Source organism: Aulonocara stuartgranti (assembly GCF_965226115.1).
Source record: "Aulonocara stuartgranti genome assembly, chromosome: 7".
In the NCBI taxonomy this organism is placed as follows: domain Eukaryota; kingdom Metazoa; phylum Chordata; class Actinopteri; order Cichliformes; family Cichlidae; genus Aulonocara; species Aulonocara stuartgranti.
Genome location: NC_138945.1, coordinates 11,886,984 through 11,906,972, shown reverse-complemented (window position 1 = coordinate 11,906,972; position 19,989 = coordinate 11,886,984). Strand labels below are relative to the sequence as shown.

The 19,989-nt window shown below is 38.4% G+C and overlaps 2 protein-coding genes across 5 annotated transcripts in view; both read left to right on the top strand.

Moving 5' to 3' along the window:
- Window positions 1-2,088: 2,088 nt before the first annotated feature.
- On the top strand, window positions 2,089-14,255 carry dcp2 (decapping mRNA 2). 2 transcript variants are annotated; one of them, XM_082540193.1, is made up of 11 exons: window positions 2,089-2,686; window positions 4,020-4,171; window positions 4,382-4,509; window positions 7,241-7,339; window positions 7,436-7,588; window positions 8,994-9,106; window positions 9,962-10,042; window positions 11,630-11,729; window positions 12,084-12,173; window positions 12,454-12,505; window positions 13,144-14,255. In XM_082540193.1, the coding sequence occupies exons 1-11, from the start codon at window positions 2,619-2,621 to the stop codon at window positions 13,266-13,268; spliced, it is 1,161 nt and encodes a 386-aa protein (XP_082396319.1). In that variant the 5' UTR covers window positions 2,089-2,618; the 3' UTR covers window positions 13,269-14,255. The 2 variants fall into 2 exon arrangements, with proteins under 2 accessions (XP_082396319.1, XP_082396318.1); XM_082540192.1 differs by having other exon boundaries at window positions 2,090-2,686; window positions 12,084-12,188.
- Window positions 14,256-16,701: 2,446 nt separating this feature from the next.
- Window positions 16,702-19,989, top strand: part of ythdc2 (YTH domain containing 2) — a 42,445-nt gene continuing 39,157 nt past the window's right edge. For 2 of the 3 annotated variants that reach the window (XM_082540348.1, XM_082540346.1), the window contains exons 1-3: window positions 16,703-16,884; window positions 18,677-18,842; window positions 19,020-19,110. In XM_082540348.1, the coding sequence (XP_082396474.1) occupies window positions 18,683-18,842; window positions 19,020-19,110 (251 nt within the window). In that variant the 5' untranslated portion in view covers window positions 16,703-16,884; window positions 18,677-18,682. Of the gene's footprint in view, window positions 16,885-18,676; window positions 18,843-19,019; window positions 19,111-19,989 lie in introns of all 3 variants that reach the window. The other variant, XM_082540347.1, reaches the window with a different exon arrangement.

The window sequence follows — 19,989 nt, the reverse complement described above, 5'->3', positions numbered from 1 at the left end:
GGCCATATAACATCACAGAGTGGGGTCAGTGGATGCTGACCCCAGTGTATTTACAGCCTGTCTGAAGCAGGACAAGATCCTGGTGTTATGGTAAACAACCTCAGAGCTTAACAACTATCTACACAGTTGGCCTCCCATCATATGTGAAGAAGGTGCAGGGAAGACTAGTCTTGGTCTCTCTAAGACTATGAGTGAGAAAACCAATTTAATCCAATCAGATATTGATATTTTCATATTTGATCCTGCAACATGAAATGAAGTATCAATTTTTACAGTTTTGTTTTTTTTAATCTGTGAACTTTATATTTCATTTTTTTAAACTGGAAAAAGTGTTGTGGTTCAGGGTTGCTTCTCATGTCATTACCCCTTAGTCAGTGAGTGAGACGGTGCAAGTGCATCGCAAAAACTCATATGACTGACAACTGTAAATGAAGCAGCATCTGGCTGCAGTTTAAAGAAGAAGCAGATACTAACTAAGAGGAGAAACCGAATCAGCCCATCTAAGCTGAGGCATTTGATTTTAATGCAAAAGGGTTTATCAAAACACAAAGCATTCATATTTGCCAATTAAAGATAAAATATGAGGCTACAGATGTTTGTTTGTTTTTTAAATTTAGAGCCATTTGGGACCAGAGATGGGCACGCGTTACTGTAATCTGATTACTTTTTTCAAGTAACGAGTAAAGTAAGGGATTACTATTGCAAAATCGGTAATTAGATTACCGTTACTTTCCCGTAGGAACGCTGCGTTACTGCGTTACTAAAACCGTGATTTTTTTTGCGAGAATGTCTCATGACAGTGACGTAAGCAAGTGCGACGTTGGTGACAGCAGCTGTGTGCAGATCAACAATGGATAATATATCGAGTGCGGGAGAGAGTATGAGCGTGCAGCGTTTAAAGTGTGGAAGTACTGACCTTACTTTGAGTTTGATTCCATAAAAAGTGACAAAAACATTAGCGTCCATCGTGCGTGGGAAGAAAACTTCTTTTTACAGCGAAAAAAACCCCTAAACTTCCGAGCAAGCACCGAGTAGCTATGACGTGATGGGAAACTCACAGAGACACTCGCGCGGATTCTTCAACTGACCGCAGCACACCTGCACTAGGGTAACCCTCCGCCTACCCTGCTCCTGCTTTACAGGTGAAAATAGAGCAAAAGGACCGCTGAGTCTTTGACTTTATTTATTTTCTGCTGTGTTTTACTTGCATCTGTTTGAAAGAGTGAGTGAAAACACAAAAAATATTTTATTTTATGTGCTGGAATGTGTAGAAAATAGGTTTAAATGTTAAACTAATTTATTCAAGTCAGAGAATGTTGCATATAATTAAATGTTTTGCTTGATGCATAAAGTTAAAAGATTAAAACTGATAAAACAAGTTTTAAAAAGAGACTTTTCCATTTGATTACATTTTGTATGATGGATTATGTAGAAAAAGTAGAATTGGGCTGAAAGATCTATCACTTTATCACCTCTTCAGGTTGTAAATCGTGTTTTTAAAAAGTAACTAAGTAACTAAGTAACTAAGTAATTAATTACTTTTGAAAATAAGTAATCAGTAAAGTAACGGGATTACTTTTTTGGGGGAGTAATCAGTAATTAGTTACTGATTACTTTTTTCAAGTAACTTGACCAACACTGTTTGGGACCCAAAAGAGCCAGCTCTTCTTTTGGAGTTGTGCCACAAGAACCCCATCACTAACTAACCCGTGCTGCAGAACTTTGGAGTAAGTCGCTGAAACTTGTAAATGACAAAAAAGCCCGCTAAGTTGTTGTATTATTCAGTAAGTTCAGTTTATGTTAAAAGGAGGCCTCCCTATCTGAGATATTGATCATGATTTCCCTTTTTGTTAACACTTTTTGTACCTATGCTCTCAATTTTGTCTTGTTTCTTTCTTTTGTTTTTTCTCTCTTTTTTTTGGTGTTTCTTTTTCTCTTATTGTAATGCTCAACCGAATAGATGCATTAATAACGGTGCCTTATATGTTTATATTGTTGTTGACACATAAAGTTCATTGAAAGAAAAAAAATGCGTCAGACTGAGCTCATCATGTGACCGAAAGGGAAGCCAAATGACGAACATCCGGTTGTGAACTAACGTGGCGTTCATTTTATTTCAAGGTGTTGTAATAATAAACTTCTAATTTGTACATGGCGTTCGCGTTGGCATCACGGGAGAGTCCGAGTTTCCTGTGAGAGTCAAATTTTTTTTATATAACATTCGAAATACCACAAATCAGGAAAGGTCCACTATTCTGTGTAAATAAACTCACATTCAGCGGGCATTGTGTTGGTGTATAATATTAATGTGTAGTGTTTTCATCTACAAACAAAAACTTGTTTTTCTTACACCCACAGTCACACAGCTGAATTAGTACCCGTCACTTCTCCAAACCACTATCTTTCAATGTATTTTCATCTATCCTACATGACTTGAACGCAACCTCAACATCATATTCCGGAGGAGCACGGCGAATTCGTAGTTAGTGAAAGCTGCTCGTTTCTAGTTTGTTTGAAGCTAGAGATTTATCGCGCTAGAAATAGAACGTAAACTAAAAACCATGGACTAGTGTGCGACTCTAATGGCTTTTGTACTTGGATGGTGAGAAGGAATCGGGATGTCTGGCACCAACATGGAAACAAAAAGAGTGGAGATACCCTCCAGCGTATTGGACGATCTCTGCAGGTAACTTGATGTTTCCTGGGGACATCTAACACTGTTATTTACTTTAATTTAATTGTTATCACAAAAACCGATTAAGTGGTATCACGATGAACAGAAGTACAAGATCAAGAGCAGTGGCGTCTATGGCGCATGGTATTATCTTTGTAGCTCTCCGTAGCTCAGTCAGTATGTGTACTGTGAACATAGTAAAGGGTGCACTGAATATTATTTATCCGTAGGATGACCACTACATCAAACCGAAATCCACCCTTTTAGAAGGAGCGTGGGCGAAGCACTGTATCACGAGTTAATCCAGTGGCTGGTAACATCAGTTTCAACCTATCGTCGTAGGGTAATGGATTCAAACAATAAAGGCTTGAATACAATAACTTTGACTTCGTGGTAATAATGTCATTTGCTCAATTACAATACCAATTTGCACGTCTCCCATAAGTTTTGATTTGCTACCTATATCTAAGGCACTACACCCTTCCCCACTGTGAGTGGGAAAGCTTGAAAAGATGAACGAGTATTGACTAATATGTTATTACGGTAACTGAAAAACATCTGACGACTTGGATTCGTATCTCACACATCTATAGGACACTAGTAAATGACATGGCACTAAACTCAGTATAAAAAAAAAAGTGGGAGCTTGAATTAAATCTGATGACTGAGGAGAGGGCCTGGGGTATTGGCAGGATATGAAAGGGGAGAATCTTATTATTCTACAGACCCAACGGTGTTGGTGCTTAGAGTAAAATGCTGTAAGAAAAGAGTACATGTTCCTATTGTTCGCCAAGAAGCTTTTAACTGTTAACTGGAGGAACATTGCTACTAGCACTGATCCAGTAGATACACAGACTGAAACACATTTACTTAACAGCAAATCAAAGCTGTTAAGTATATTTGGTTGATTATACAGCCAAATATGGATACATATGTCTTAAGATGGACTCCAGTCATATCACACTTGAATGCCTAACTCCCTAAATATAACCAGATGCTCAACAAACAAAAACAACATTAGAATTAAATAGCCCTTTGTCAAGGAAGGTTTTGGTAATATATGTTCAGTGTTGTTTACAAGAATCACAAAGAAAGCACCTCTCAGCATTAGCAAAGTTTTTCTCATTTTCCCATGCAAACTGTTTGTCTGCAGTTAATTTGTTAGAATCTGGTTAATGTCCTTCCTTTAAGCTTTAAAATGGAAAAAACGCAACATCAAGTAACAAGACACAGTACAAACATTGAGTTGCAGAGCAACACAAAGTATAATGACAGTACTGTGAAAGGAGAAGCTCTACATACAGTTTCTGGTCCTAATCCCATTTCTTTATTTGTGCTTCCCCAGCCGGTTCATCCTGCACATCCCCAGTGAGGAAAGGGACAATGCTATCCGAGTTTGCTTCCAGATTGAGCTAGCCCACTGGTTCTACCTGGACTTCTGCATGCAAAACACTCCAGGAATTCCTCACTGCGGGATAAGAGACTTTGCCAAAGCTGATATCCTTACATGTTACAGAGATTTTAAATAACTTGTGATTTAAAAAAAAAAATCTGTTTTTTATAATGTGTATTACTTTTGAAGGCATTTTTTATAATGACAATAGGCAGTGTAGTTGTCCAGCACCTCTTCAGATGATCAAATGAGGTGTAGTTGCTGTTTATGTTACTTCATTTTAGCAGAGATAATTTTTCTTGACTGCTGCAAACTGTTCCATCACTGTCCGTTTCTGTTGCCTCACGGAGAGGATGTGCAGAAAGTTCTTGAGCAGTGGAAGGAGTACAAAATGGGTGTACCCACTTATGGTGCAATCATTCTAGATGAATCCCTTGAAAATGTGAGTTGTTGTATACTCATGCACTGCAATGGCTGTGAATTCTTTTCCTCTGTTTTAGCCACCGTGTTAATTAGTGACAGTATTGTATTTGTATGTTGAGATCTGGTAGCACTTAGAGAAAACAACTCCTCAATATGGCAAAAAATCTCAGCAAGTGGTGTGGTAATTAGTGTGGAAGTGGAATATTTTTATTCTGTGGACCCTATCGTTTTGGTACTTGATTCTTAAGGAAATCTGGATAGTAGATTCTAGGATGGGTCTTAGTTTATTTGAAAACGTTTTCTAAACTTCCAGTATAAAAAATGGTATTGACTGCAACAGATTCTTATAATTTAAATGGTAAATAATGTTCCTGGGTTTGTAGTGGGCAGAAAAATGTATTGAATATTTGGCAGGTGCTTTTTGTTTGAGGAATTAAAATCCTCTTTTTAGGTTAGCATGCATCACACAATGACTATAGATGTGTAGTAATGTGGTTTGGCTTCTACATCAAAATTGCTACAGGCCTGCTGTGCTATGTTTTTCATACAAAACCTAGATGCCATGCTATAATTGGGATGCTATAACAATATGTAGTATAGAAATGTTGTTGGATTACTGTGTCTGCAGTAATGCAACGCACATGCAACGCTGCTATGATGTCTGAGATGTTCGATGAGGTAGGTTCATGGCTGGTAGTTGGATAGGGCCAGTCCATTCTGGGAATCCTTGAGTGTCGGGGCTTTCCGGCCTTCAGTTAGCCATTCTGTTTGTGTCTCATCCATTAGCAGCTGGTTCATTTATGCTGCCAGGCACTCATGAAGCACAGTTAGCTTCTTAAGCCTGTAGGTGTGGATCATATCTGCGCCTGGTGCTATCCAACTCTTCATGCTTGACTCTTTCTTGGATGTCTCCCACTGTGATATGGATAATGGACCCTGTTCAGGGATATGTATCAATTCATTTCAAAGCCTTTATTGTCACTGCATTTGAAAACACAATGACATTTGAATCACATCACCCGGTTGGCAACCAAACACACCCAGATATGTGTCTCACATGTAAGCAGTGTGAACAAATAAATAAACAAAAAGTAGGAAAAAGATTCATTTAAATGTGCATTGTAATAAATACTAAAAATGAATATTTAAAAAATCTCCACTTTATTCATATTGAGAACAGATTTGACACAGTAAAGTAATTACACTGACTGTAGTTATTGCACTTGAACTGTTTTTGTGTAGTTGTTCTTGTTCAGGGTTATTGCCTGTGGGAATAAACTTTTGAGCCTACTGGTTCTCGTCTTCAGAGACCCGAGGGCAACATTTGGAACAGGTTATGGCCTGGATGTGAAGAGCCAGTGACGATTTTTATGCCCCTGCTGATGTAGTGTTTAACTGCAATTTGCCGAAAGGATGAGAGGTGGCAGCCAGTGACTTTTTTTGTGTGCTGTGTTTATGATGTGCTGTAGTCTTCTTTTTTTTTTTTTTGTCTGTGGATGAGGAGCTTGCATACCACACTGTGATGCAGTATGATAGCAGGCTCTCACCAGTAGCTCCGGCTGCAACTTGTTTCTCTTCAGGCTCTAGGGAAGTGCCAGCACTGCTGAGCTTTCTTCACTGTGGCAGTGGTGTGAGCAGTCCAGGAGATGTTCTCTGCTAGGTGGGTTCCTAGGAGTCGGAAATCCTGGACCCTTTCTACAGTCTCCGTTGATGTATAAAGGGAGATGGTCTGCTCTGTACTCCCTGAAATCATTGATGACTTCCTTCTTTTTCTTTGTGTTGAAGGTGAGGCTGTTCACAGAGCACCAGGTGGACAGCCTCTGGATGAGTCCAACTATGTTGGTGTCATCTGTGAAATCTATTATGAAGTTAGTGGCGTGGATTGGTGTGAGTCATGAGTGTATAGTGAGTATAGAACCGGGCTCAGGGCGCAGCCTGTGGGGAGCTGGTGATAGGTGTGAGTGTAACACACAGAAATTAGTTGAGAGTGAAGGAGAGGTGGGGGCCGAGCTTTACTGTTTGTTGGCAATCTGGGGGGAATTTTTTTTAATCCAGATGCAGGTATGAAGGGGGAGATCAAAGGCAGACAGTTTGTTTATGAGTATGTCTGTGATTAGTGTATTAAAGAGCATTCGCACATGGTTTCTCCATTTGATTTTGCCTGTGAGTGAACTGGTGTGGGTCTCAGGATAAGGCTTTGGCTGGCTTCTGGCTTTAATGCGTCTTAATACCAGCCTCTCAAAACACTTCATAGCAACAGTGCAACCTGTTTGTAGTCAGTCAGGCTGTCAGGGGTGGATTTCTTGGGCAGGGGGAGGATGATTGCAGACTTCAGGAAGGGTGGGATGTTGGCTTGTGCTAAGAATGTGTTGAAGATCTTTGTGTAGACTTCTGTAAGTTGGTCAGAACATGCCTTGAGTAGCCTACCCGGCACACCATCAAGGCCGGCAGCTTTCCTCTGGTTCACTGCACTAAGCACCTGTCGCACTTTGTGCTGTTATACAGCGAGGGGTTTCATGCTGTTGTCAGATGGAATCAGTGTGTTCCGGCTGGGTCTTTTTTCCTCACACCTGGCAAAGAACTGATTTAGGTTTTCTGCCAGGGAGACACTGATATTTTGGGGAGAGGGGCTGCCTCTTTTGTAAATTATCAAGTGTATGAGGCCTGTGAACACTCGTGCATGTGTTTGGTGAATGAAAAGAATTCTGTGTGTTTCAACTTACTGGTCTTTTGTTTTATTTCAATTTCAGGTACTGCTTGTTCAGGGCTACCTTGCAAAATCTGGTTGGGGCTTTCCAAAGGGGAAGGTTAATGAGGATGAAGCGCCAAATGACTGTGCAGTTCGTGAAGTAAGTCAGGCAGTTCTTATATCAATTTAAAGAAATAAAAGTCACATATCTTAAAATGGCTTTAGTTCTTATTTGATAATGATGGTTGCTTTCCAGGTGTTGGAGGAGACGGGTTTTGACATCAAGAACCGTATCTGCAAAGATGTTTACATAGAGCAGAAAATCACTGACCAACTAGTGCGGCTCTACATCATACCAGGAGTGTCCAAGGATACAAAATTCAACCCCAAAACTAGAAAAGAGATAAGGGTAAAAAAAACCAACAGTTTTTCTACCTTTCGGTCCAGATTTATTAATGTCTTGAGCTTGTGCAAAGCCTCTTTTGTCACTTTCTGGATGAAAATGAATTAAAATGCACTGAATAAAAAGGAGGGAACAGAGAAGCCCAGAGCTCTCTCCTTATCCACCTCCTCCAGCTCTTAGCTGACACCTTTTTAGGCCAGCTAACAGGTGTAATCTCTCCAGTATGTCCTGGGTCTATCCCTGGGTCTTTTTCTAGTAGGACACACTCAGAACACCTTACCAGGGATGTTCATATAAGGTGGTTTAGGGATCGTAGTCCTATCCTCAAACCACTTCAGCTAGTTCTTTTTGATGAGGACGAGTAGTGGCTCTACTTTGACTCCTTTCTGGATGACTGAATTCCTCACTTTATCAATAAAGGTGGGGAGAGGAATCGAGCACCCATTCTTCTAGAAAACTGGGTCCCAGTTGTCCAGTTCCTTGGAATTGTTAGTCTGCCTGCATATCTATTCCGCTTATCGTTTCTTGCACTTGCACTACAATCAGCAGATTTCAGTTTATGTGTCAGAGGAGGAAAATAAAGAGACATATGGATATTTATTTTTATTACACAAAAGGACAAGATAAATGGTAAAGTGGAAAACTGCATCCAGGACAGAAACAACTGCATTATGCTGCTAACACAATTTTGGTTCTTTGCAAGCATCTGCCAAGACAGCATGCTAAAGCTAAGCTAGGTGTGAAGCGGCAGGAATGAGAATTAGCACCTCCATGTCTGAGGCATGGTTCTCAGCCAGAAAAATGGTAGTGTGCCATCTCCAGGTAAGTGACAAGTCACTGCCCCAAGTGGAGGAGTTTAAGTATCTTGGAGTCTTGTTCACGAGTGAGGGAAGAGGGGAGCAGGGAAATGGCAGAGAAAATTGGCCCGCTTGTGCAGTTATAAATACACTGAAATGGTTTGTTGTGATGAAAATAGAACTGAGCGAGAAATTGTCCATTTACCAGTTGATATATCTACAACCCTCACCTATTGTCACAAGCTGTAGATAGTGAACAAAAGAGGCTGTATTGTTTTTGTCCACTGCTCCTGCAAACACCCTTATCATGTCTGTCACACTATATGCACTAGTCTTAACAGATTGCAATGATCATGACTGTGTTTATTAAAAATTGAAAAAACCTTACTCTCAATGGCTTAGACTATTTGCATTTGTGGCATTTTGCTAATTCACCCTACTGTCAACTCGCTTCAGCTGTAGTCAGTCATCTGTTAATGTTTGTGAAGATTATTCGGTGTTGCAGTGAAGCAGAAGTTTTCTGGTCCTTGATCTGTACTGTCTGTAGCTGACAGAAATGTTTACACTTTCACTTTGTTTTTGCTTTTTGTTTTGTTTTTTTGCTTTTCTTGTAGAACATTGAATGGTTTCCTATCGAGAAGCTTCCCTGTCACAGGAATGACATGACACCAAAGTCTAAACTTGGACTTGCCCCAAACAGGTTTTTCATGGCCATTCCATTTATAAGGTGTGTTTCTAGAAAACAACATCTAATCATTTTTATTGTCCATTGATAGTTTTCAGTTATAGCAAGGTATACGTTTGTTTTCTTTCTGGTAATAAGATGAGCAAATAAATGTCACTCTTGTGTCTGTCTGAAATTCAGGTGAAATGTGTTGAGCCCAGCTTATCGTAAAGACTTGAAAAAAAAGGTTGCACTGACACTGGGCCGATTTTAGTACTTATACCATATAATACTTCTACTTCTACCAGCACTTCCTAGAAGTTGCGTGCTAATGTGCTCTCTTTAGTCTCACCATGGAATTGTGAAGAGAAGAAATGTCAATTTCTTTGTCACACTAAGATGATCACCATTACTCTTTGTAATACAGTTATTATTGTAGCAAAGTAATTTCAAATATCAATATACGATGGACGAATAAAGTATTTCTCATCTCAGCTCATCTCCTTTAACACATCCATGGGTTTGGGTACTCCCCAGGGTCAGAATGTCAGTGCGAAGATGTGGTTTCATGTACTGAGTTTAAATATTCAGTGAAATTGGCATGAAATCCATAATAGTAAATGAACAAGTTCATGGAGGGAGAAATGGATCAAAAGTAGCAGCTGCTCTGAAATCAGTATGGATGTCAGAGACGATCTGCTCTTCAGGGCCATCAGATCTGAAAATAGAACTAATGATCCTTACCCATATAAGTTAGCCTTCTTTTTGTAATTTGGTCCAGTTAATGCATATTGATCAACCAGTTGTGCATCCATGAAGTCTGTCAAACCTCTGAACTGTCTAAATAAAATTTTGCGTCTTGTTTGTCATGTTTTTGATTTTATGTCTAATGGCAGATCTTCTGCTTTACTTGTGTAGACCACTGCGAGACTGGATTAGCCGGAGGAAAGGCGAGTCAACAGACAGTGATGAGGACTTTGCAAACATCAGCAACATTCGGTAAAAAAACAAACAATTCTGCAACAGAAATCCCACACGGTAGTCAGTTCAAGTCAATTGTATTTATATAAGGCCTAATTACAAAATTTTTTACCTTAAGGCGCATTATTTTATAGGATAAAGACCCTGCAATATTAACCCTCGGAGGGTTAAGCAGGTTTTATAATTTTTAAATCTATGAGTCTGGTAGGGTCTGCTTGGGTCCCTGTTAGGTTAATTTTGTTATGCGATAGTGACAGCAAGGGTCAACTACTTGGTTTTTTGATTGCACAGACTCGTCTGTAGAAAATTTACATCACAATCCCCCAGCTACAAACACGCCCAGGCAGTGGACTTCAAAGAAGTATGACAGGAATGACTACTCAGCTGTCGGATCTCCACCCGTCTGTGTTCATGTCCGCACCAGGCTTTAGAGAGAAACTCCAACAATCAGCCAATCCCCTATTACCAAGCACTTGACGAAAGTAGGAATTCCCTTTTAACAGTAAACCTCTGGCACAAGCAGGTTCAGGGAGGGGCAGCCATCTCTCATGTCAGGTATCACCAACTCTGCCATTCCCGTCAGCTCTACCGAGATTTATACCTTCTGGGAGCTCGACACATTCGCCTCAGTCCTAGCAGCAGGCTTTTCTAGTTTTACCATTTACCATTCAAAGCATGAAAGACTAAAAGGCATTTTGACCCATTTATGCAGAACATTATTCCGTTTCTTAAATAATGTTTGGGTTTTTTTGTCTCCAGGTTCTTTGGTGTCCTTAAAAAATCTAGAGACATGCATCCACAAAAGCCCCCCTATGAAATTGAAAGTTTTCACCTAAAGTGTTTTTTTAACAGAGCAGGTTTATTCTTTATTCTTTGCTCTACTGTGCAATGATGTGCTTTAGCCTTGTGATGCTCAAACCTTGTGAAGTCAAGTAAAAACAACTGTTGATGCTCACAAAGAAGGACATGGATTTTGTAACAGGCTTTGTGTAATCTTAGCCCCAAACAGACTCACAGACTATTTGGGCTCACAATGCAGATTTTACTTTATTTACAATGCGACAGTTCACAGACCAGCCAGCTCTGATGTCCTTGACTCTCCAACTCTCTGGCATGCAACTGGAATAGCCTTCCCTGGTACTGCCCCTGGAACCCACTGCACACCCCTCTCTGAGCCACAGAACAACCCCATAAAAGATGTGCAGTTATCACAGGACTTAGAGTAAAAAAGCTGGAGTGAGAAACATCATCAAGAAATTCACGGAAAGCCACACACTCAAAGTAGACAATCACTAGAACTCTGCATAGGAATGGACTGTGAGGTTGCATAATAACGATAATGTTGACACTCTTAGTTTTTGGAAATATTTGGGAATTTTTCTGTCTCTCTGAGATGGGCAGACTAAGCAATTTACCATCATGTGCACATAGAGCACTGAGAGTACTCCATGTGGGCTCTCAATGCTTTTAAAAGCATTGTTATGTTTATGTATAAACATAAGCAAATCAAAACATGAAATGAAATTCAGTGAAATTCCCACACTTTCATACATTGCCGCAATTTCAAAAATCCAATTTCTTTTTGTTCTTCCTTCTGTCTCATAGGTCAAAATCTCGTCACCTCCCAGGTAGCGATGCCTTTCCAGGAGAGAGCTGGACAAAACACAAGCAGCAGAAAACTTTGGGCCAGTTTGAACTGAACCAGGTTAGAAAAAGACTACAGTCAGTCACCATGTGATAACAGCAGGCAGATAATTAAAAATGAGGGAAAGAATCTATCAGTAAGTGTAATGATTCTTTCAGCCTATGTCCTCATAGAAAATGTATGTCTCAGCAAGTCCAAATGAGAAAGATAAACATGTATGAACAGGCATTTGTTATGTTCTAGTTGCATGTGGAGTACTCAATGTGATTCAGGTCCAGACTTTGCCAAGGCTTTATTAAATACGTCTGATTTAAATATATTATTAATTACTATATAGGTATAAGATGGAAGTAGAATCTGTCATTTGTTATTATAACCACAGTCATCTCATAAAATCTGTTCTTTACTCTGTAGAAACCAAATGTGAAAGGCAATGGGAAGAAATTTCAAGACTTGCCTTATATGAAGAAAGGCTCTTGTGACAATGGAGCCAGCAACCAGCAGGTGAAAACCATATTAGTAAGTGCCAAAACATTTTTGGTCCAGATAGCGGTTTTTAGTAACCAGAGAAGCCTCAGACATTATGCTGACATTTAAACCAGAAAAAGTCTCAAGATCATCAGTCAAAAACAGCACATGCACTTTCTGCTGGTGCAACTTAGCTAATATTAAGGGTTTCAGATGCTGTTTTTATTGAATATATAATATTAGTAAGCATTTAAATTTGGCATCATGTAACTAGTTAATGAATTACCAGCATCACACTCTTTAACCGATTCTACAGAAGGAAGATAAAAGACTTCAACCGCGAAGACTACAAGACAGTTTTGAAAGAGGTATGATTTTTCAGCACTCTGACATTCTATTTGGTCGAAAGCCTTTACATAGATCGAGGGTTTATTTCTACTCATTTGACCAAAGGAGCACTTAAAAAGACAAGATATTCCTTTCACTGCAATTTATCTAAGAGCCTTCTGGACAGTCAGCAATGGCAAATGCTCCTTGCATCCTTCATATCACATGTTATTAACACTGTTAATAAAATGCATGTAATATATCATTATCTAATGGAGTAATGCTCACAATAGGAGTGTGTGCAATAAATCTAACTGCTTATAAGTAAATTTCATCTGAATCTATTGAAATAATGGTGATGTGGTTCTCAAAGGCAAACAGTAGTTATGTAGTCATCCCTTTGACCTGAATGGTTGACCATTCACTCTAATGCATCAAGTTACGTATGGAGCAATAATTTTATTTGGTGTGACAAATGATTTTTAATTTCTGTGCTTTCCATTTTATGCATATAAAGATTAATTTAATTTAATTTAATTTAATTTAATTTAATTTAATTTAATTTAATTTAATTTAATTTAATTTAATTTAATTTAATTTAATTTAATTTCATAGATGATGACCACTGATAGCCTCCAATTGCCACATCACACAGTTAAACGGCTTTTTTTTTTAACAGATGCAGCTCCAAGCAGCTCCTGCGGTCATCAAGAGAGTAGAGATTATGAGCCAATGCTGTCCTCTAAGGCTTTCCTACATTTCAGATTTGACAGAGACGCCATCATGAAGAGTTTCGATTACTGATATCGTTGATGCTGATCTGTGCCTCCTCTGTAACGTCAAACCTTGAACTCAAGAGACATTCTAAATTAAGGATATGAGTAAACAAGGGATATTAAGGATGTAACTAAACCATCTCCTTCTCATCTTGACTTGCTTTTTATGTGCATGTGTGTTGCCTTTCTCACTTCAGAGTAAGTTTTCCTGAAAGAGGTAAACCATAGTAGAGGACTACGCAGGTAAATCAGTAACTTTTTACAGGTAAATGATGTTTTGAAAACATTTACTTTGAACTTTTAAGTACATTTATGATGACAGTAAAAAGTGGGAAATTAATCCTTAGTGCATTTGGCCAGCGAATCTTTTTTTGAATTTGTCATGTTATATTTTGGTTTTAAGCTATAATATATTCAGATAATAGCTTCCTCCAGTCATTCAGTTAAGTAGCAAACATTTTCTGCACGGTGTCTTTTAACAGTGAAACTGGCTTAATGATATTACAGTGTTCTTCAGTTTTTTTCCTCTCAAGAAACTTTAGATTTTATGCAGAAATATAGAACTTTGTATAACATCTTTGAATAATGACTTGGGAAAGAAATAAAGTTGTCTTTAGATTGAATGCCATTAAATTCATGTTACTCTGTCACTGTATCACTCTATGACTGCCAATATTAAAATCACTATATAAAGCTGATGATTGCAGATCCAAGAAGTGAAAAGGTCTGCCATTATGAGAATGACCATGAAGCAGGATATTTCTTTTATTTTTGATTAGAGTTAGCTGAATCGAAGACAATTCAAATGAAAAACATGGAGGACTGCACAAATATCTTCCAGTTTAAATACGAAATTATAAGTGAATTTCACATTCAGTTTAATTAGCATCATGGTAGTGCAGCACTTATACACAATAGTTTTAATTTTGGTGTCATGTTTGCATTTTCACCATCAAATATGTACAAATGTACAAAGATGATTTTTTCATATATCATTAAAGCTCAATCTGACTGATTTGCGATCTGCTTTAGACCTGTGTTTCTCAGTCTATTTCGAACAGTCTTAATTATAGCCTTTTACCACATCTACCATGTTTTACCATGTTTCCTGTGATATTTCTTAACTGTAAAAGTTCTCAGTCATAGCAACACTATCTGACTGCTATGGTATTCTGTTGGCATGAAAACTGGAAAAGTTTGGGTTATTTACTTTGATGGAGGATGGCACCATTGAGCCACTAGATCAGAAAACAAAAGCAAGGGCAGTTTTATAGATTATAGTTTCACTGAGAGTAACTGTTTTCAAACCACATCTCAAGCAGTTCTCATTTTCCTTGGAGGGATTATGCACTTGCAGATGATTTCATTGCATTTGATGTATTTTCTAGTAAAGTGAATCCCTGGGACTTACTTTTACCATTGACTGTAATTCATTTTGGGGTGTTTTGACTTTAAATGAGAATGTTAATAAAAACTTTTTTTCAGTCTCAGAATTTAACTTACTTAAAATAAAATCATACATCAAGAAATTCCCTTCAATGTGGTCCAAAAGTCCACTGCCCTCTCTCCTAAATATCTCCATACCTCCTGTACCTCCCCATGCTGTATGTCATCTGGGCCAACTGCCTTTTATCATTCTCTTCATAGCTGCTCCTTAAAAATTTCTCTGCATTTTCCAATTCGTCATCTGTCCTCCATCTGTCCTCGCTCTCTCATCTTTTCAACACTCTCTTCACTTAGCACACTTAGCACATTTCCATCTCTGTTCTTAACCACCTAACCTGCTACATGTCCTTTCTAGCTCAGTCTCTCTGCTCAGCCAATCAATACAAGTCATTTTTCTGTTCCTCAGTGTCCACCCTTACATGCAACTCAGTGAAAGCCTTGTACTTTAAGTCTGTCACCCCTCCTTTCGCCATGCATATAGCATCCCAGTAGTCCTTTCTACTGTATTAGGTGTTTGCCCTAAGTAGTACAGCTGTACTTCCCATCAATCTGAAAAATCTTGCCTACCACTACTACTATCTACTCCATTTAATCCTCTGGGTTTGATATGTGTGTGATCCTCAAGTTTGGGTCCTCGACCCAGAGGCCTGGGAGTTTGAACAGTCTGTACAGTGTCTTAGCTGCTCTTAAAACTACACTCTTCTGCACAGAGACCTCTAATGTTGTGCCTGCAATCTGCTGGAACCACTCTTCTAGATTTGGAGTTTTAACTTCTAATGCTGCTGTTACCACTCTTGAGTGGTAACAGCACTCACTTCCTACTTTTTCCAGGCTTGTTCTGTGTGGCTTTGAATTTGAATATTTCTGACAGCTCAAACCTTTACTGTGTGTGAATTGGAATATAACTTTTAACTTGATTTGAGTTGTGAAAAATGGCATCCCCAAAAATCCCAATTTCAACCCTATTAAAAATTTGACTTTAAAGCTGGGTCTGTGCTGGGGAACCAACCAATTAAAATCAGTTCTGCCAAGAACCACCAGAGAAACTTTTTGATGGCTACCAAAAGCATCTGGTTGAGGTGCAACTACTGTACCTAAGAGACATTTAATAAAAAATTCATGGGGGTGTTATATTTGAACCTGTGTATATACTTTTGACCCTGTGAGATGGCTCAGTTTGTAAGCCTGGGGGGCTCCCAGTCTGATGTGGTGGTTAGTAATACTGGGGAACCACAAGGAATGGTCCTATTGGCATTCTTGTTTACCTTGTACACCTCAGATTTCCGTTACAACAGTTAAACATGACACTGCAGTAGTTGGGTGTATTAAGGGTGGACAAGAGTGAGAGTACAGGAAGCTGTTAAGGAACTTTGTTGAGTTCAAAGAAATCACCTCCTTCTGAGTGTCAGCAAGACAAAAGAGATAGTGGTTGACTTCAGGAGGAAATAGCTTGCTGCTGGCGTGGAGGGAAGGGGACAGCATCAGTGCCAGAGATGCCAGCAGGATCAACAAACTCATCTGCAACCCTGCATCACTGGTCAGAATTTGGAGGTGTTTGAGTCAGTGATGGACAGGAGGTCACTGAATAAACTGCTCTACATCATGGACATCACTCCCACTCAACTCCACACTTCTCCTTCACCCTCAGACCGATTCGCCGCCATGAAGAACGCTTCAGAAAATCATTCTTGCCGTTCTCTATAAAGCTCTGTGGTAATTCTTCATTCTGTGACTGGTGAATACACATGTTAGACATAGGATTCTAAACATAATTTGTATTATACCTTCGTGCAGCTATGTTTCTTTGATTTATAGATTCATTAAATCACTTCTTTCATACATTTATCTATCTATAAAGCACGCATGAGAAATAACTTGAAGGTAACATCAGAAAAATTTCTTGGTGAAAAATACACATCTATGTAACATATACATAACACCTATATTCTTGAAACAAACGGTTTACTTGAATTTTCAGCCTTCGGAGCCATGCTCCAGTCCAGTAGGCGGCGGTAATGCTAATAAACTCAAAAGAAGAAGAAGACACAAAAACACGGGTTTAAATGGATCAGATTAGCGGTGGTCTAAGGTTTACATAAAAAGGAAACTCAATTCAGCTTTGGCTTCTTGCGTATTCATGTGAATCATCCTACTATGTGAATTGTTGAGACTACAGTCGAACGTCTTCACTAATCAAGGTACGATATAATTTCTAAATTCGTTTTCTGTCAGGTTTGGACCTACAGTCAGCTACATTTTATGACGATATTCCTTTCCTCTTAGCTAAATTATTTCTGTATTTGGCCACCAAAACAATGAAACACTTAAGCCACTTGTTAAGAGGGCTCTTTAAAGCAAACGTAGCTAACCGAAAGACTGCTTTGTCTAAAGTTGTAAGATGCTTCTCGCCGAGAACTGCACCTGTTTCGTAGTTATATAGCATGCTAGTAATGTAGTGGTAACCTTTATGCTAGAAGTTACACGGCTTACACAAGTTGCACTCTTTGGATAACTTTTCAAAAATAAATCAAAAGTAGATTAGTATTGATGTCCCAACTTCACTGTTTTTATGCTTTTTGGTGATGTTTTGGCAGCATGTCAACGTGTCCAAAGGTTTCAAGTCGCAGCTATGATATAAGTAGAAAGCAAGAGTAAAAGTCGTCTAAAATGTATTCCAACTTCTGGTCAAAACAGGTATAATCTTAGCCTACCAACACTGTGATCCACAAGCACTACCCTATGCCGAGAACTGTAGTTCTGTAGTTCTCTCGGTTATGATTGAAAATGTTTAAACTCATTAGTTGTGGATGCTACCTTTACGGTTTTGTAATTGGCGGGAAAGAAAATTGTTCGAAAACGACATGTATCTCCAAAGAAGAGTCTCGAAGCATTCTATGACTGTGAGTGGCTGAAACAGACCAAACCATAACTAGGTAGGGCTGGCGCCACTCGGGAAGCACAAGGGATCATGTGTCTGGTTAAAGTTTGAAGGTTCATCTACGCCAAAGTACAGATCAGGATGAACGATTTCCATAAGGTCCAATACAATCGTACTGCAGTTCCACTCACCACAAAAATCATCTGTTGGTTATATTGCCATTTGACTTTTTTCTGATACTGATACTCACAACAGCGCGCGCATAAACTTAAGAAATCCAGCAGCATAACTGAACCGATGAAAATGAATCGTGTCTTTATTTTGAACAAAATAATAGTATGATGGTGCATTATGTTGAGCAGGCACCTGACTTTGTAAAGCTGTGACGATCACCAGTTAACATGGGTGTGTTTCATAAATCAGTAACAGGTATTATACAGCTCACAGAGGGAGCAAGATGTGGCTGACCTGTGGACTCGTGGGAAAAACGTGTGCTTGCGATTTATGTCACATAAATGCATATATATGAAACTTCGGACTCTATTGATTTTTATTTCATTCATTTTAGTCATGTTTTGTATTTGTTAGTAAATTAACAGCTAGCTTAATGTACTTAACACCTTATCTTTTCTGATATCTTTCCTTTTTGAAGCACCCAATAGCAATACCACCTCACACAGCTAGATGGAAATACAATAAACAAATGAATCAATAACATAGTGGTGAGTTGACATTGATTGATTTAAGTGGCTTAAAAGACAGTAGAACATTTTGAATCACGCATTAAAAAAATTAACTACAATATTTGATTTTTAAAAGTTCTTTTTAGCTAGAGCATCACTAGTGCATTCAGACATTCCTCTACCATTGAATTAGGCAAGATTGTCTGAAGTTTCTTGCTTACTTAGCTTCAGCTGTTGTCATGCCAGTGGTTGTGGGGATGCTGAACAGAGTCACAGTCTCAGGGGGGAAAAAAATAACATTCAGGAGATATGCAAGTCTATAGATTCTCTTTTTATGTTGGTTTGTTTAGAGGTTAACAACAAATAGGCTGCAGGAAATGATGCATGCATGTATGTTTTCACAACACTTTTTCTGTTGTTTTCTTGCAGTGCAATATGTCAAAAATTGGTGCAGCTACACAAAAACCATCCATGAATCATAATGCACCACAACATGGTTCCAGTGTCAGCAACTTTAAAGAAATTCATATTGATGAAGAAGTCAAGATAGCAGTGACCTTGGCTTTTGAGAGGTTTCAGTACAGTGACCAGAAAGGTATAAGCTGTTTTTATTGGTCTATATAAGAAAATGAAAAACATTCATTCTTATAGTATCTGACATCATTTTGCCAGTGTCATATTCATTACATCTCCCAGAATGAGCAGAAAATAATTATGGTTGTCACTCAATAATTTGCTACTATTTATTATTTTTCTTTCCCTGACTAAACAGAGACGGAATTTCCTTCCTCCTTGACCAGTACAGAGAGGGCTTTCATTCATCGAATGGCCCAGTCTCTGGGTTACATTTCTAAGAGCAAAGGGTAAGTTCTTCCTCCAGGATTGTTGCTCATCAGTATCTTAGTCATTACACCTTGTGCTAAATGTAAGTAATTAGCACTGAAAATGAGCTGAGTAATTTAAAAATGAATGTACCCTCTTTCTTAAAAGGGAGACAGAGCATTAATCTGCAGTAAAGTTGGTTTGTAGTTTTGATTTAAGTGATTTTAATGGTGACTTTGCAATTGCATATAATGTCTATAGCCATACCTTATTGCTGATCTGGACTTCCTTAATAAAAAGAAATATAATACTTAGGAATTATTAGTGTTAGGGTGAATACATAGATGCCAGTGGTCATTACAAATTGTGCTGTTTGTGTTTTCTCCTGCAACTTTGCACTTGGCATCTCTGAGGTCAATTTACCTCAGAGATGCCAAAAGTTGACAAAAGCCTTCTTTTCAGAAACAACTATGCATGCTTGAATAACTGCTCTGCTTCCTATTCAGCACTTACACAAGGATTAATTAAAGTTATCTAATTTAATTCCAGTTACAGGAGTACAGACATAGTCCATTGTAATTATATCAGTAAATAGCTTTTGATCACACCTTGTAGATTTTGCATTTGTAGAGACACTGAATTATAATCAATTTGCAAATTTGTGTTTAAGTATAATCACAATGTGATATGAACAGGGTTTGAATATTTAAAAAGAACATTTCATCAAAGATTTCAATTAATCCTTGAAACATTTTTATGTGATTTACTGCAAGACTAGTAAAGTAGTATTGGTTAAATTTTAATAAATGTTAATTATTCTAGATTATTTCAGGAACTATAAAATTCTCTGAGGTGATTGAGACGCTAGCATTTAAAGATTATACATTTTATCTAAAATTAATTAAGCCACATTCATTAGA

Excerpts from the sequence above, each read along its gene's own strand:
- dcp2 (XM_082540192.1), top strand. The coding sequence starts at position 2,619 with ATGTCTGGCACCAACATGGAAACAAAAAGAGTGGAGATACCCTCCAGC. Across the intron at positions 11,730-12,083 it reads GCCAGTTTGAACTGAACCAG|AAACCAAATGTGAAAGGCAA; the intron begins GTTAGAAAAAGA and ends TTTACTCTGTAG. Across the intron at positions 12,506-13,143 it reads ACAAGACAGTTTTGAAAGAG|ATGCAGCTCCAAGCAGCTCC; the intron begins GTATGATTTTTC and ends TTTTTTTAACAG.